Source organism: Microtus oregoni, unplaced genomic scaffold, assembly GCF_018167655.1.
Source record: "Microtus oregoni isolate MIOR12 unplaced genomic scaffold, Mior012 000027F_ref0000203, whole genome shotgun sequence".
Classification (NCBI taxonomy): Eukaryota; Metazoa; Chordata; class Mammalia; order Rodentia; family Cricetidae; genus Microtus; species Microtus oregoni.
The window spans coordinates 22,579,061-22,596,517 of NW_024543086.1; the positions used below are offsets into that span (position 1 = coordinate 22,579,061).

At 49.1% G+C, this 17,457-nt stretch overlaps 1 protein-coding gene across 2 annotated transcripts; it reads left to right on the forward strand.

The window, feature by feature from the left end:
• The first annotated feature begins 20 nt into the window (after positions 1 to 20).
• On the forward strand, positions 21 to 16,235 carry Dnaaf8 (dynein axonemal assembly factor 8). Of its 2 annotated transcripts, none has more exons than XM_041676469.1 (10): positions 21 to 125; positions 2,030 to 2,189; positions 3,540 to 3,677; positions 5,268 to 5,735; positions 8,055 to 8,172; positions 10,317 to 10,458; positions 11,814 to 11,960; positions 12,194 to 12,277; positions 14,650 to 14,914; positions 15,332 to 16,235. In XM_041676469.1, exons 2-10 carry the CDS (start codon positions 2,082 to 2,084, stop codon positions 15,347 to 15,349), a joined length of 1,488 nt encoding a protein of 495 aa, XP_041532403.1. In that variant the 5' UTR covers positions 21 to 125; positions 2,030 to 2,081; the 3' UTR covers positions 15,350 to 16,235. The 2 variants fall into 2 exon arrangements, with proteins under 2 accessions (XP_041532403.1, XP_041532402.1); XM_041676468.1 differs by having other exon boundaries at positions 29 to 406.
• Positions 16,236 to 17,457: the final 1,222 nt, after the last annotated feature.

The following is a 17,457-nucleotide window of genomic DNA, read 5'->3' on the forward strand; positions in this document are numbered from 1 at the left end:
AGAGGAGGGCGGCGCCCGGAGAAGAAGAGAACGGCCGGTGGCCTCGTGCAGCCGGGAACAGGGCAAGTGGACGAGCGGAGCGACCCGAGGCCAGTGGCTGTACCCGGGGTTGGTCCCGGCTGCAGGTGGCCGGCAGTGCGACCCTCCCCTCTGCTTTAGCACTAGCACGGTTGTCCTGCTGCCTCCCCGTCCCCTAGGCAACGACGCCTGGCGTGGGGCGGGGCGGGGCGAGGCGGAGCCAACCGGTTTCTAGGAGAAACAGTGAACTTCTCTGTCCTCTAAGCCATGCCATGCTCTTTCCTCCGCGGTCTACCCTTCTTTCAACCCGGCCACAGCTTTGTGCACCTAAAGGACGATCAGTCTTGGGTGCCCCACTACCAGAGCCCCTGCTATGGGACATCCGCTGGTGGGTATACCAAAAGCGTCCCCACCTGCGGCTGTCGGTGCAGGACCGCCAAGCATCTGTGCTTGCCTACAAGCTTCAGAGGCTTAAAGACGCGACTCACTCCCTGCTGCCGCCCTGATTCGGCACCACTAGCTGATCAGCCTGGTCCGTTAGGCCTTCACCCCACAATCCTAAAGTTCCTTTGTCCACTGAGGTCCAAGGAAATTTTTTTAGGGTGAGATACAAAGGGTGGGGTTGAGCCAACGACTCATTTGAGTATGACTAGCAAAATCTTGTGGATAATGGATCTTTTTTATTTATTTATTTATTTAATATGTATACAATATTCTGTCTGTGTGTATGCCTGCAGGCCAGAAGAGGGCACCAGACCTCATTACAGATGGTTTTGAGCCACCATGTGGTTGCTGGGAATTGAACTCAGGACCTTTGGAAGAGCAGGCAATGCTCTCAACCTCTGAGCCATCTCTCCAGCCCCCATGGATAATGGATCTTAAACCCCAAACTTTTAAAGATTTATTTTATTTTTAATTATGTGTATGTATGTGAAGGCTGGGATGTGCACTCGAGTGTGAATACCAGTGGACACCAGAGACATAGGATCTCCCAAGGGTTAAAGTTAAAAGTAGTTGTGATTTGGTGAACCCAATTCCGGTACTCTACAAGAGCAGAAGAGGACCCTCTTAACTGCTGGGTCGTCTCTCCAAACCCTAAACCCCTTTCTCAGTGCTGGCGATTGGATTCATGTCCTGTCCATTATATATGCCAGCAAATGCTCTACCAAAGAGGCCCATCCCCAGACCTTAACTGTGATTCAACCTCTCTCTGCTACTTATCAACCTCTCCATATCCTATAGGACATACACACATACATATGCATGTGTGTATGTCCTATAGGGTTTCTATTGCTGTGAAGAGACACCACGACCACAGCAACTCTTATAAAGGAAAACATTTAATTGGAGTGACTTACAGTGTCAGAGGTTTAGTCCATTGTCATCATGGTGGGACATGGTGGTATGCAGGCAGATATGGTGCTGGAGAAGGAGCTGAGAGATCTACATCTGAGAGATCCACAGGCAACAGGAAGTGCACTCCACTGGGTGTAGCTTGAGCATAGGAGACCTCAAAGCCCAACCCCCCAGTGACATACTTCCTCCAACAAGGTCACACCTACTCCAGCAAAGTCACACCTCCTAATAGTGCCATTCCCTACGGGGACCATTTTCTTTCAAACCACCACAAATATACATATTTATATATATATATATGATATATAACATATATGTCCATGTCATGTATATCTGTCTATCTATCTATCTATCTATCTATCTATCTATCTATCATTTTATCAGTATATGCACCTCTGCTTTCACACACACCTATCAGTAAGCATCACATACCTACATGTACAAACACCGTGTGCTCCTGTGCACTCATCACTGCACACACACACACACAGAGTCCTGTTACCTGGTAACATAAACTTCCAGAACTGGAAGGAAATTGGTGGAAAATGGAAATTTGCAGGTGTGTTTTCACCATGATCAAGGCTTTTGAAAGGCTGCCCATGCTAGTTTGTTTTTGGACGCCTAGACACTGCTGTCTACCCCATGTGCTCCACAGGGCTCCTCTGATGATGGTATATAATGAGATGATTGTTTGAGCCTGGGTCCCCATGACATCCAAAGATAAAGACGTGGTGTCCTGGCCAGTTTCTCCCTGGGATGCCATCCTTAAGGCTGCCAAAGACCAGCTGCCATGCCTGGATTCAGACTCCTCCCTGGTGAGCAAGAGCTTCTTCCTGGATATCAGCTGTCCAGCTGGGGCAAGGACAGTTTTGGGTACTCCTCTCTACAGACCCCTCTGATCTATAGGGTTTATTTTTCTCATCAATCCCTGAGTTTACTTCTGGGTACCTACGCCCTTTAGGATTCTTTCTGGGTTTGCCAGAACTCTTGAGTATGGGTATTGGTGTTCCATGTACTCTCCTGCAGTGGTCTTGACCCCCAGGTGGTCTTTGCAACTTGCTGCTCTCAACTCTTGGGTCAGGTCAGAGCCAGTGCCAACCTCTGAGAGCAATAACCTTTTCAGGACACCATGATATGGTCCTGGAGGGATTCTGCTACTTAAAGTGGTTTGGGGTCACTGACAGTACCAGTGGTCATTTATACAGATGATCCACTGGTCAGAGACTCAGCACTCAGGTTGGCATAGGACACTTAGAGTGAAAAACAAGGGTTCTGAAGCAAAACAGCTGATTGTGCCTGACCTGAGCATTTGCAAAGATGAACATAACCAAGCTAAGACTCGGGCATTATCCAGTGCATGGTGTGGCAAAAGAAGTAGACGATGACAGTACCTCGGTGCCCTAGTGCTGTCTTTGCTTTGCCAAGAAGTCTCTGTAAGGTGGCAGGCCAGTGTCAGCCTCTCTCCTCTCTGGTTAGAGACAGCTAACCAAAGCTCTTGTGTTAAATGATAAGTCAGTATGAAAATGAGCTGGCCTCCCCTTTAGCTACCCCTTCACTACCATTACTCACTGCCAGCATTAATGCAAAATCTTGAGCATAGCCTGTGAAAAGGGAAGTATAGTGATATTTCATTTATGTTTTAATAAATAAAACTTGCCTGAAGATCAGAGTATAAAACAGCCCTGCTGGTCAGCCTTATAGACCAGGCAGTGGTAACACACACCTTTAATCTCAGTAGCACACTAGTTGCCATAGAAACCGGGCTGTGCATGCCTTTAATCCTAGCCCTAGAGAGGATTATTAAATGGGAGGAGACAGCTCTCAGATACAGTCTCATTCTGAGATTCCTGAAGGCAGGATCACCATTTAGGCAGGATCACCATTTTAGACTGAGGTCGAGATAAAAGCCAGTGACTGGCTATTTTGCTTTTTGGACCTTAAGGTTGAACCCCAGCAGTTTCTGTCTCTGAGTTTTTATTAATCGTGCATAGGGAAGCTCACATCTCACCAGTATGAGGTGGTGCTGCTGAGCCTGTTTTGGGGTTGGCTGCAGAAAGCAGCACAGGACGTGGCCCTTTGAAGAGAACTGATCTTTCCAGATGCTCCTGGGTGGTTGGGCAAAGCAGGGCTGCCTTCTCCTCTGAACCACCCTGGTCTGTCTGCAGTCTGACTGTGAGGAAGAAGAACCCTTCATCTTTCAGCGAAACCAGCCCGTCCTGATTCCAGACCTGGCTGAGGAGCTGGCTGAAGATCCTCTTGAGTCTGGGATCTGGATTGCTGTAGGGAGGAGTTCTTCACCTGAGGTCTGTGGGACACAGGCTTGGGGGACCTGCTAAGTACCCTGGAGGGGTCATGGGGTTGGTGATTGCAAGTCTCGCAAGGATTCCACCAACAGTGTAGGTCTAAATGCTTAAAACCACTGGTTTTGCCTCTTCCTCCCGCAAGGACAGCCTAGCACTTGGGTGTTCAACATATAAGCATGGCAACTCCCAACACTGTAAGTACATTGGGGTTTCTATTTGATTTTTGCTGCCTGCTGCCTTTTTTGTTTTCTTCCAAGACACTCTGTACTGTCTGGCCATTGTCACAGCTGCCTGTCTCAAATATCTCTCCCTAACCAAACTAATTCATAGCCACTCAAGCTTGCTGAATGTTCATGACTAAGTGCTCCCCCAGGAAGCCTAAGGGAGGTGTCTGAGTGTCGTTACAGTAGTGCTCAATGCTGGCTACCCTGGTAGGAAATCAGGGGAGGAGGGGGAAGCTCAGGCTTGGGCTTCCAGACTGTGGAACTGCCCATACCCCCCTCCCTCCCTCCCCTCTCTCGGCCCAGAGAGAGACCAAGACCTCTACCTAAACTCAATGATTACTCCAGACCTGATGGTATAAGCATGTAATCTGAGCTACTTGGAAGGTGAGGCAGGAGCATCAAAAGTTCAAGAAGGGGGCTGGAGAGGAAGGCTCAGTAATTAAGAGAGCTTGTTGCTCTTGCAGACGACCCAGGTTTGGCTTCCAGCACCTGCATGGTAGCTCACAACCAACTGTAACTCTGTTTCCAGCCCCACTTTTGGCCTCTATGGACTCCTGCACACACATGGTGCACATAAACATGCATGCATACATATAAAATCATAAATAAACCAAAACTCCATCAGTGGCTTGATAATAAAAATGAATTGCTATCCCAGTAGATCCCATCTGCAGCTTTTATTCTTAGCTACCCAGGCCTGTCAGACCTGTTAACTCTTCTGATGTGGCTGTGACTGACATACTTTCCAAAGAAAACACTGGCAGGCCAAAGCATCTCTACAGGCCAGACTGGGCTCTAGGAGCCCCTCAGCTCTGGGTAACCGCCCTCTGCTCAGTTCTTCCTAGTATCGTTGAGGCAAACTGGGTGTGCTAAAGAAGTCCACCTGACCCATCTCCACCAAAACACTGTGTGAAGCCCAGCCCTCATAGACGCTGATATAAAACAGCACCCCCCGTCCTCCCCAGGAGAATCTGAAAGACAACTAGGACTCTGGTCAGTTTAGGTGACACGATTTTCATGAACTGATTTCTTATTTTCTGTAAGGACTACCAACTCCTTTGGGAGAGGGGCAATAGGGGGTGGAATCGTTTTGGAAACAGTGGCAATGTCCATATGACATGACAAGTTGTTGAACTAAAAGGGCTCAAAATGGAGCCCATGAGGTGCCTTGATGGGCAAAGGCACTTGCTGCTCAGCCTGATATGACACTCTTGAGTTCTATACCCAGGGCCCATGGTGGAAGGAAAAACTGATTCTTGGCTACCTCCACCTTATCGTGGTTACCCTGTGTGTGTGCCTGCATGTGTGTGCGTGTCTGTAAAGTATGTCTTTGCAGGTGTTCACCAATGATGCCTTTTTTGTCTAGCCAATTCTGGTTCCTGGAAGACTAGCCGTAGAATCTAGAAGTGGACAGATGGTCAGACAGATGGACTTGGCCCCTCAGGAAAGAAAAGGCCCTGGCTGGTCTTGCCAGAGCTGTGTTGAGATCAGCCCTATTCTTCTGGAGGCTGAGGAGGACCCACCCTGGCTGGAAGGCAACCTTAGAAGCCTGTCTAACCCCAAAGGATCCCAGAGTCCCCCATGGACTTCCCAGGGAGAAGAAGCCACTTTTCCTTTGGAAGGAGAGCTGAAGACAGAGCCCTCCGATACTGATGAGTGCAGAACCCTCCGCAGGGAGAGGAGGAGGATGATAGAGAAGGATATCCTTCAGAAAGTGACCCAGGCTTCCAAGAACCCAGCCTGTGGTGACCACGGCCAGGCTGCAGTCTCAGGACCCTGGCCAGAAGTATCCTCGGAGCAGTCTCGGGAAGGGTGTCCGGTGCTCTCACTCAAGGTAAGTGTGTCCACTGCCTAGCCTGCCTTCAGGCCAGTCCCCCACAACATGGCCACAACCCTGCCACTCTGTTGAGGCTGGGACCAGCTGTCCTCTAAGACCTTAGGCCCAAATCTCAGGTCCACTGGCCAGCAAGTATGTGGAAAGGCTGGCACAGAACTCACCCTCAGTGAGAACTAGTGATAACGGCAGAGAAGACAAGTCCAGCTTTCTTTAGGGAGAACACAGAGATGACCTCAAGCATGAATGCTGAGTATAGTCATGCATAAGACAGAAGCAGGCGCTGCTGAAGTGAAGTCCTCACAGTGGGCAGACCCCACACGCTAGGAACAGCTGTCCAAGTCAGACTAAGTACATTAGTGAGAACTGGCGACAGACGGAGAGTCAGGGAGACAAAGACTGGAGTTGGGAGAGGTGATTCTGTGAGAGACTGCAGAAGAGGAAGGAGTGAAGGCTGCTGGGAGTGTCGATATGCAACCACAGCAGTGACTCCCTATTCCTTGCTGGTGAGTCTGTTTCCCACTATAGTGGGTGGGCAGCCTTGGGCAGCACAGCTGTGCTCTGTGATTGACCACTGACCAGCAAAGAAACCTGTCAATCATACTTGTTGAATTTTCAAAGACTATGAAGAATACCCTGGTTAGCTGTGCAAACTCAGTTCCTTCCAGGTGGAGGTGGACATATTGGAAGACTCTCCAGCCTAGCATGGAAAGGTTATAAACCCCTGCACCACTTTCTTTAACAGCTTACAGAATGTGAGCACACAGACATGCAAAGAATTTTTATTGCTGTTTACATAAGCCAGCAGTTTCATTCTGTCTCTCTTTGTGTCTTTAATTCTTCCTCACCTATATGACCGCAGAAATTTGAAAGGGTTCACTCAAGCATTCATCGTAGATCCATGCTCCCGCCCTCCTGCTATGCCTACAGAGCCATCTGGGCCAAGCTCTCCAGTTTGAGCACCTACTAGAACCACAAGGTTCTTAAAGTTGCAAAAAAAAAAATTGGTATGAACCTAGACAGTTCAGACAGAGGAGATGTGCATTGTTTGGTAGAGTGCTTGTCTTGCGTGCATAAAGTGTATGTGGTTATATAGGCCAGTAATCCCAGGCCTTGGGAGGTGAAGGTAGGAGGGTCAGGCATTCAGGGTCATCCCTGGCTACCTTGTGAGTTCAAGGCCAGCTATAATGAGATCCTCCAGGTTATCCATCTTTGCACCCAAAAGTATTGACCCAAAACAAGTTTAAGGAAGGAGGTGTCAAGAAATGCAGGTCTGGCTGGGTGGTAGTGCACGCCTTTAATTCCAGCAATCAGGAGGCAGAGGCAGCCTGTTCTTCAGAGCGAGTTCCAGAACAGCCAAGGCTACACAAACCCTGTGTGTTGGTGGCAAAGTGGGGGAGAATGCAGGTCTCACCTTAAAGGAAGGGCTTAGTGTGTAATCATTTACAAAAGATAGTACATTCAAGTATGTTAGATACACCCAAACTCCAGCACCACTCCATTGGTGTTTGGAGTCTGGGGTGGGTGCTTCCAGGCTCTTGGCCACTTATCCAAAGAATTTAAAATAAGGCTCACACAGATATGCCAAAGAAGCAAAATAACTTTATTGGAGCTAGGTGACAACAAATTAAATAGTCCTGTCAAGATCAACAGGACTTCATTTTATGAGGTCTAAAGGAAGGAGGGGCTGGCTACTAAGGGGACATAATTTAGATGGTTCTCTATTTTGATTGATTAGATCATATATTTTTCCTACTGCACATGTCCCTTTCCCATAATCATTGGATTTTAATCATCTGAATGCCTAGTTACGCACAGTTATAAGATTGCAGTAAATAGGGAGTTTTCCCTAAAAGATTAGTAGAGCACAGTTCTCCCTTACTGCCTAAACACCCAAGACCAGCTCAGGCAAGATAATCCCTATCTTCTCCATACCTAGATATACTGAGAATACACTTGAATGGAAACTGTCTAAATTTGATTGTTACAGAGTTGAGCGGGGAAGATTTATACCGTAGTGCAGAGATGCAGGTGGGGATGGCAGGGAGTTCTGATGTTGCTAGTGCAGTGTTTGAAGAGGTGTGCATCTGTTTAGTACACTGCAGGTGAAGGAACTACACTGTCAAATGAGTTATTGCAGTGGGGATGCGGACAACCAAAACTAAATGGGGTTGTCCCAAGCTAAATGGTTTCCTATGTTTGCCTGCCTCACTACGATGGATGACTCATGATACTCTGCTGGCTGCAGCTGTTGTAAAGTGGGAGTTCCTACTGCAGAACCTCTCTGCAGTCTTGTAACCACCAGCTTTATCATTTCAGCAACTTGAAGGCTGGGATTTGGATTACATCCTTCAGAGTCTGCCAGGGCGAAAAGACAGCCAGGGTGACAATGCTCCCAGAACTGCGTGGTGGTTAGCTGACCGCTGCCAAAACCAAGGTCTGACCTTCACCACAGAAGTCCGAGTGAATCTCCATAAGTACTTCCTTCCAAGCCTCTCAGTGGCCGGGGTAGGGAATGGGCAGGGCTCTCACCCCTTACTGTCCTCAGCACACTCACTGCCCAGTCTTACAAAAGACTTCATTCATCATACATACGGATGCCTGCTCAGCCAGGCATGTTCAGGCCTTCAAACTTACCTGCCCTGTGGTCCACCCTTTTTCTTTCTCCAGCCTCCTTCGTTCCTCTTCCTCTTCTGCGGGAAAGCAGAACCTGTCTCTTGCTCCCTTTGAGGCAGCTGAAACGCTCATTCTATTTGAAAGCATCATACTCTCACTGTGCTCATGGCCTTGCTATGAACAGTCTCTTTGTTTTTCAAGACAGGAGCAGAGTTTCTCTGTGTAGCCCTGGCTGTCCTGGAACTCTCTCTATAGCCTGGACTGGTCTCAAACTCAGAGTGCTGGGATTAAAGGCGTGTGTCACCACCGCCTGATTTATGAGCAGCTCTGTAAAAGGCTCCACACTTTCTCTCCACTCATGCAGGCCCCAAGAGCAGGTGGATGCACATCTGAGCTGGGGAGCAAGGACAGGGCCTAGGTGTCCAGTTCCAGACCAAAGACTCCACTACACTAACAGCCACTGGGATGTTTGAAGCAAGAAGGTTTTTTTTAAGTTCATTTTTTTTCTTTATAATTGTTTTGCCTGTAGGCATGTAAATGCTACCACATGGTCATCTGTGCATGCACCAGGAAAGGGCAGCAGATCCCCTGGAACTGGAATTACAGATGTGAGCCACTGTGTGGGTGCTGGGAATTGAACCCAGGTCCTCTGCAAGAGCAGCAAATGCTCTTAATCACTGGTCTATCTCTCTCCAGCCCTACCTGTTTTGTTTTTGAGATGCCATCTTACTGTTTAGCCCTGGTTGACCTGGAACTTGGAACATGATATGTCGGGCAGATCTGTTGAACTTGCATCTGCCTGTGTCTGCCTCCTGAGTGCTGATATAAAGGTGTGCATCACCTTGACTTTTGTTTTGAGACAAGGTCTACATGGTAGTCTGGACTGGCCTGAAAGTCTTGGCAATTCTCCTGCTTCAAACTTCAAAGTGGTGCCACTAATGAGCATGTGACAGCATTCCTGCTTCAGCAGAGTTTCCGGGTGTGGTGGAGTGGGTTCTCTGCAAGGTTGGCAGAAATGTATCATGAGCACCTCTCTGGAGGGTGCTACAGCAGGACCTAGTCTCTATTTTAAATGCTCATGACTCTCAGATGAAGCTATTCCTTTTTGTTTAGTTTTATTTTGTTGAGACATATAGTCCAAGGTGGCTCAAACTCATTATGTAGCTGAAACTGGCCTTGAACTCCTGATCTTTCTTCTACCTTCCAAGTGGTGAGATTTCCACTCCCACCAGAGAAGCTATTCTATTTGGAAAATCTCTTGTTTAAACACATACCCCAGGATGTTCACTGCTGTGCACTGTAAGACAACAAAAAATTGCCAGGCGGCGGTGGCACATGTCTGTATCCCAACACTCGGGAGGCAGAGGCAAGTGGATCTCTGTGATTTCAAGGCCAGCTTGGTCTACAGAGTGAGTTCCAGGGCAGTCAAGGCTATACAGTAAAACCCTGTCTCAAGAGAAAAAAAAAAAGAAGCTTTGAAAACTTGGAAACAGCTCCTATTCAATAAGGATCTTGCTCTAGCTAAATCAAGCTCATCAGAGAGTGCACTCAGTTCAGTGAACAAAGTCTACTCATAGAAAGGTGTAAAAAGATGAATGCGGTTGCTGGGGTTATAGCTCTGTGACAGAATGCTTGATAGCATGCACAAAGCCCTGGGTTCACTCCCAAGTGCCCCCATCCCTGAGACACACACACACACACACACACACACACACACACACACATCTATATAAGCCTGTTTGCTACTTTTTAGAAAGTACAAACATCTGTTCACTGTGGTCACCTGAGACCCTATGTCACAAGGCTCAAGTGTAGCAGCCTCTCTTGAAGATGTGACAATCCCTTGACTTTGCCAAGAGTTGCTGAAGCCTCAGAGAGGTCTGAGGTGGGGCACATTAGAGCCTGAAGCTCAACCACTGAGAGGCAGACCTGAGCTAAGCAACCTCCTCTCCTGGCAACCCCCAGGGCACACCACTGGACTCCCTCAGGACATACTGCTGGAGCAGCTGGCCCTCCTGTGTGCCACTCAGTCCAGAGTCTGCAACCCTACCCAGAAGGTATCTGCTGACAACCCCCAAAGCACTGAAGAACCGGAAGCCAGAAGCAGGTGGGACTTCCACCAGCCACACCCACAGCCATTGCTTTAGAACCAGCCTGCCTCTAGGCAGTGTCATTTGGGCCTACTGGTGGGGCACTCCGCATGTACTTTCTCTTTAAATAAGGACTCATGTAGGCAAATGCTCCATTATCTTTATTTTTACTGATGGGGAAGCTGGGGTTCAGATTGCCATGCCTCTCCCAGGTCATCAGAGGCAGAGCTGCGTACTGAGCCCCAGAGCTGTCTCGCTCCCTAACACAATAGGTACTTTCTCTTGGCACCAACATGACTTCCCTGGGAACAGCAGAATTATCACATTACCCTGCTCCTCTGACCAGATTGATTGGTCTAGCCTTGAACCCAGCCAGGCCAATGGGAACCTTTCCCTGGACTTTTGTAGTTTGGCTTGGGTCGGAAGATGGAAGGGCTGTGGGCAGCCACCTGTCCTGGACAAGCAGGGAAGCAAACTGGGACAGAGTGAAGCTGGAGATGGGGTCACCTGAGGCCCAGTGTTCTGTCTTTCCCAGATGCAACCATTTTCAGAGGTCTGGGGACTTTCCCCCCTGAAGTTGTCGTGGATTCTGCCTGGCTAGCTAAAGGGGCAGAGCCTGTGCTTTTCAGTGTGGAAGCCACCAGCTCCACACAACTCCCAAGCACTGGAAACATGGCTAATGGGATGGAAACAGTTTCATTTTATGGATCTATTTGAGTGACTTAGCTTGTGCTAAGTGGTTCCCAACTGAGTGGAACAGACTGAGGGTTTATTTATCATATGAGGACTGAACTCAGGGCCACACACATGCTAGGCCCATCTTCTGCCACTGCGTGGCATCCCAAGTCACCTTTTTACTTTTTCTCTTTAAAGTCTTGCTAAGAGTCTGGAGAGATGTGTCAGTGGTTAGGGGTATTGGTTGTTCTTCCAGAGGACACAGGTTTGATTGCCAGCACTCACACAGTGATTCACAACTGTCTGCAACTCCAGTTCCAGGGGATCAGATGCCTTTTCTGGCCTCCATGAACACCAGTCATACCAGTGGATAAACATGCATGCAGGCAAAACACTCATACACAAAAAGTATATGTATAAAGTCTTGCTAAGTTGCCTAGGCTGGCCTTGAACTTTCTATCCTGCCTCAGCCTCCTGAACACTTCAACAGGCCTGCCCAACAGCTGAGCTGATACACAGCATATCAGACTTGCCCAGTTCTGTGGGGGTAGTGGTGCCCTAGAGAACAGATGGGTTCCAAGTGCCCACCCGCACACCACAGACATACCTTCAGTAGCTGCTGTGAGCACAGTGATTAGACCTGCCCAGCAGGTGGCAGGAATCACATAGAAGGGCCACCTCACCCCTTCCATTGCAGAAGTGCTTTAGCAGAGCCTGGCTTTCAAACTGAGCCAGCGCAGAAGCTGGCAGAGAGTAGGAGGCTGAAGACAGAGCCTCCCACCATCTTCATTGACCTGCGTCAGACGGAGCCATCGGAACCACAAGAGCACCAGTCCCAGGAGAGGTACGGAACAATGCTAAGAACGGTGTCTGCAGGAAGGAAGGAGGGACACAAAGCAAAGCTCATCTGGGTTGAGCACCTTGTACCTTCCCTTCAGAAATGGCAGGAAGCCCAGTGGCCCCTTAGCTTTGGCTGGCTGTCACTCTTCTTGGATTCCCAGGGAGGTCCGTAGGTGAGAGGCAGGCCTGGCAAGGTGGCTGAAGCACATCCTGAGAACCCATTTCTTCTACTTCCAGCTCTGAATATAGTTCCTCTGACAGTGAGGAGGAAGGCATGGAGACAGCAGACCCAGGACAGGGGGCATCCTCCTGGGAATGGAGGTAACCTGAGAGTCTATCCCTCTCCATTGGGAAGCTCCCTCCCTGTGCCCTGGGCCCCCTAGACATGTGGGTCAGCATTTGGTGTGATGGGAGTGGGTATTGTGCTTTATGACCTGGCATAGGGAAGCCTGTGTGGCCAAGCCTACTATACCTAGGCATCATGAGTGACATCAAGCTTCCCACTCCAGGGCAGCTTAGTCCAGCCTCTGAAAACAGTTCCCCAGCTTGATCTTGCTCCTGCTGCTGGTAAAGAAAACGTGGAGGGCCAGCTGTTAGCCAGATGTGAAAAAGAGCTGGTAGATTAAAGAGCAGTGTCCAGCCGGGTGGTGTTGGTACACGCCTTTAACCCCAATGCTTGGGAGGCAGAGGCAGGCAGATCTCTGAGTATGGCACGAATTCCAGTACAGCCAGAACTGTTACACAGAGAGGCCCTGTCTCGAAAAACAAACAAAGAGCAGTGTCCTATCAGAGACGTGCCCGAGGCCCCCGACTGTGGCCACAGGATGAATGAGAAATGGGGGTCATAGCTGCCTGCAGCACTGGGAATGTCAGAGCTCAGGTGTAGAATGGGACATCCCAGGAAGATGGGGTGGGAAGTGTTGGGAGGTTCCCCTCCAGAGCCTGTGGTACAGCAGCACCCCAGGAAAGCTGCAGCTACACAAAGTCTTGGCTTTTCCTTTGTACCTTCCCATAGACATCTCTTTTCTCCTCCCACAACACCCTTGGGCAAGGCCTTGCTCATTCAAGGAAAGGGAGTCAAGGCTGGGATGCCCCTCAGCCCTGCTTTGAGGCGCTAGTTGGCTCACTGCCAGGCACCAGACCTAGGTCCTCTTATGAAGGCTGTAGCTCCAGGCAGTAGGCAGCTCCAGGCAGTAGACCTGGGCACACTCAGACTGGCCCTTCAGCTTATCGCTTCATCCCTTCAGAACCTGATGCCTTCCTTTAAATATAGGAGAAAACTGCCGTTCCTACCTCGCAGGACTCCAAGGCAGTGTGCATGGGAAATGCTGTTGATGGCAGCTACGGGGTGGCCCAGGATTTGGATGTTAAAAATATTCCCTCTGGCCGGGCGGTGGTGGCGCATGCCTTTAATCCCAGCACTCGGGAGGCAGAGGCAGGTGGATCTCTGTGAGTTCGAGACCAGCCTGGTCTACAAGAGCTAGTTCCAGGACAGGCTCCAAAACCACAGAGAAACCCTGTCTCGAAAAAACCAAAAAAAAAAAAAAATATTCCCTCTGTGTAGATGGGAAATTAGCCATACATCTGTGGAGGATGTTTATCCTAAAACATCTCTGTCAATAGCTTTGTTTTTCCCTTTCAAGACAAGAGTCTCACTCAGTAGCTAGTCTGGCCTCAGACTCATGGCAGTCCCGTCTCACTGTGTCAGCCCGCATGCTTTCCAGACCTTTCCCTCTGTCGGATTTAGCCTTCTTAGAACATTTGTTCTGTTGCTTCTCCTGTTGGGTGGGGAGTCACTGTGTTCGTGCAGCTGCTTCTGGCAAAGGCTCGATGCCTGGCTTAGTCAGGGCAACTGCTGCTCTGCTGACAACCATGACCAAAGCAGTGAGGGCAGGAACTCACGCAAAATTGATGTAGAGGCCGTGGAGTGGGCTGCTTAGCGGCTTGCTCCTCACACTTGCTCAGCCTGCTTTTTTACAGACCCTAGGACCACCAGTCCAGGGATGGCACCACCTGCAATGGGCTGGGCCCTCCCCCATCAGTCACTAAGAAAATGCCCCCCAGTGTTAACTGACTTTTCTGTCCTGCTCCGTTCCCACAGTCATTAGGTCCCAAAGAAATCACACAGAGGTCTACATTAATTATAAACTCAGTATCTCAGGCTTTTTATTAACTCTTATAATTTATTTTAGCCCATAATTATTGTCTGTGTTAGCCACGTGGCTTGTTGAGGCACCTTTTTCAGCAAGGCATCCTCTGCTTCTGGGTCACAACTGCAGACTGAAACTTCTCTCTTCCCAGAATTCTCGTTGCCCTGCCTCTACTTCCTGCCTGCCTACTGGCCAGTCAGCATTTATTTAAAATACAAGTGACAGGGTACACCATTGTCCCATAGCTCCCCAGCTGGATTTTAGGGAGGCTTTTTCTTAATTGCAGTTCCGTCCTTTCAGGTGACTTTAGCTTGTGTCAAGTTGACAAACTAGCCAGGACAGTGCCCATTGCTAAGGGAAAGATCCACAAGGATTGTCATCTCAACATTCTTCCTAACCGAATTGCAGAGGCTGCCAGACAGCAGGAAGCCAGCCCTTGCTTTGGAACGGGAGCTGAAACTACATAAGGCTCTCCTCCTTTCTCAGTGTTGGGAGGTCTGGCCTTCAGGCACCAGGCCTTAGGTTGGTTTTCCTGCGTCACAGGGACTGTACTGGGAAGAGCCAGCTTCTCCAACAGCTAAGAGCATTTCGGAAGGGGGCTGGTCCATCCCACCTGTCTACCAGTGACCGTCCTGGAGGCCAGAAGGCCCAGGCCCCGGAAGATACAGCTGAAACACAAACTGGGAGGAAGAAACACATGAAACTCTGGGCTGAGAAGCAGAATGCCCTGGATCTAGGGGACCCTCTTGGGACACAGCCAGCCAGAAAGGTGCTGCTACCTGCTATGGGCCAGCTATACCCAACTCAGGTAAAGGACCCGAAAAGAAGGTAGGGGTGGCAGATTTCTATCTACACAGCCCTCATGGTCCCTCTACAGTCTGCCTTTTTTTTTTAATAGCATGGGCCTCAGGGGGCTGAGACACTCACTCTGGACCCGACCCAGCCAGTTTAAGCATATTTAAACTTTTTGTTGTGGTGGTGTTGGGAGCTGTATCCAGGGCCTCATGCATATTAAGCAATTACTCCTAACACTGGGCTGACATCTCCAGTTCCCATATTTAAATGCATTTATAGTTTCCTAAAGAAATGGTCCCCGGGTTCCTGGATCTCTGGTATTTTGTGTACGTAAGTTAACACACACATGTCCACACTCATGCAGACTTAATGTACTTTTTGAAAAAAGGGGAAACAACTGAAATTTGCTTTCTCTGTCTTTTTACCCCAGATACAAAAGCACACATAGGCTCCAGGTCATTCCAAGTTGAAGGTGACACTCATCTTTGCTAGTCTGGATGGAACACCGCACCTACCAGGAGTTCCAACACCAGGAGTCACGCTGTGTGAAATGCAGTGGAACCCATTCTCCCTCCTTGGTATCAATGAAAGCTGTGTGACCAGCTGAGGCCTGGACCCCAGGGGGGACACCTGAGCTTCCTCCACCTGGTTACTTTGCAAAACTTGTCTCCCCTCCCCCCATCCACTCCACCCCAGCCTCCATCTTTCGGGTCTGTTGTACCTGCTTTCTCAGCCCCTCTGATTTTCTGCCAACCAGAGTCTTCCCCTGTCTCCTCCCTCCATGGAAGAACAGAGAAACCACTACCAAGGTAGGGTTTGGGTGGCAGAGAAAGCTACTTGGCATCTGACAAATGTTTTAGCACTCAGCTGTGGTGTGGGGGCGTTATTACTGCCAGCTGTCCTGCTGCTAGGCAAGGATCTCAGTGCCAAGTCCTGAGCCACACAAGACAGGTCCTGTGACAGGATCACAGACAGATCACTGTTGTCACTGGCAGCCAGCATCACACCCAGAATCCTGATCCAAAAACCCTGTCTGATACAGTCACAGGGACTGCCATTAATCCCAACACCGAGATATATTCTTTAGATGCCACATGCAAGACAGGCCCCTACCAAGGCCACAGGCAGCCTCCCTGTAAGGCGGCCAGGCTGCCCTGCCCAAGGGCAGAGATCCCTTGCTTGAACTCCAGGGCAGCCTGGCTCCACCCTCTGCCTAGCAGCTTCCACTTAGCCATCAAGAGCAAAAGCACCTCATTGTTCCTAAATGTTCTTTCTCTCAACCCCACCCCACTAATGGTAGAAAACCTGTTGAGAATGCCTCATGTGATAGGAAATAAATTCTGCTGCAATTTCAATGTGCCTGTCAATCACTGGCTTTAAGAGAAGGCAGGAGGGTGGTAGTGGGCAAGCAGACCTGGGTCCAAAGCTAGATCTACCACCTGGGCAACATCATCATGTTTCAGAAGAGCATGCAGACCAGAGGGGCTGAGAAGACAAGTACAAAAGGACTCTAAAGGTGGGGTCTTGGGGGTTATAAAACTGACGGTCCCAAGGTTAAGTGCCATCATGGTAAACATCTAGCACCAGAAACCCTTGGGTTTCCTCATCAAGAATGACAAGGCCACAAGGTGAAGACAGGACCCCAAACAGAAGGGCCCCAGTAGGTGGGGGGATCTCCATATGAGAAGTCCAAAAATGCACATGCCCGTCAGACTGTTGTTCCCTGTGGCATCAGCAGAGACAGGAACCTAGGGTGGGACTGCACAGCTTTGCTAGCTTATGGCCGGGGGCCTCTGCTGTTTCCATGTGTCCCCTGAGTGATCTTGAGGCTGGTTTAGGAGACAAATGCCATACAAAGCTCTATTCTCCAGAGAACAGGTAGAGCTCATGGGTTCAAGACAAGTTCTAGGATTTATTATGTGAGCGAAGAAAGACCAGATGACAGCCCTGGGTCCTGATGGTGAGAACACAAGCGTGGTTCAGCAGGCAAAGGCACTAGCTGCTAAGTCTGGTAGCCTGTGTTTGCTGCCTGAGACAACCAACCAGCTGTCCTGACCTCACATACACACGGTGGAACACCCCTCCTGCACATGCACACACATAAATGGTTTTTAAATAAGATTTATGTATGTGGATGCTTTGTCTGCACAAAGATGGATCTGCACATCAGAAAACGCCATCTGATCCCATGAGCCACCATGTCCCAGATAATGACAGTAAGACTTTTTTTTTATTTTTATTTTTTAAAGATTTATTTATTATGTATACATTCTGCCTTCATGTGTGCCTGCATGCCAGAAGAGGGCGCCAGATCTCATTGCAGATGGTTGTGAGCTACCATGTGGTTGCTGGGAATTGAACTCAGGTCCTCTGGAAGAACAGTCAATGCTCTTAATCACCGAGCAATCTCTCCAACCCGAATACTTTTATTAATTACAAAATGCTCGGCCTATAGCTTAGACTTGTTTTTATAGCTTAGACTTATTCCTAACAAGCGCTTATAACTTCCTTAACCCATTTATTTTAATCTACATTCTGTGGTGTGGCTCATACGTC

Excerpts from the sequence above, each read along its gene's own strand:
- Dnaaf8 (XM_041676469.1), top strand. The coding sequence starts at position 2,082 with ATGACATCCAAAGATAAAGACGTGGTGTCCTGGCCAGTTTCTCCCTGG. Across the intron at positions 3,678-5,267 it reads GGAGGAGTTCTTCACCTGAG|CCAATTCTGGTTCCTGGAAG; the intron begins GTCTGTGGGACA and ends TTTTTTGTCTAG. Across the intron at positions 11,961-12,193 it reads GAGCACCAGTCCCAGGAGAG|CTCTGAATATAGTTCCTCTG; the intron begins GTACGGAACAAT and ends TTCTACTTCCAG.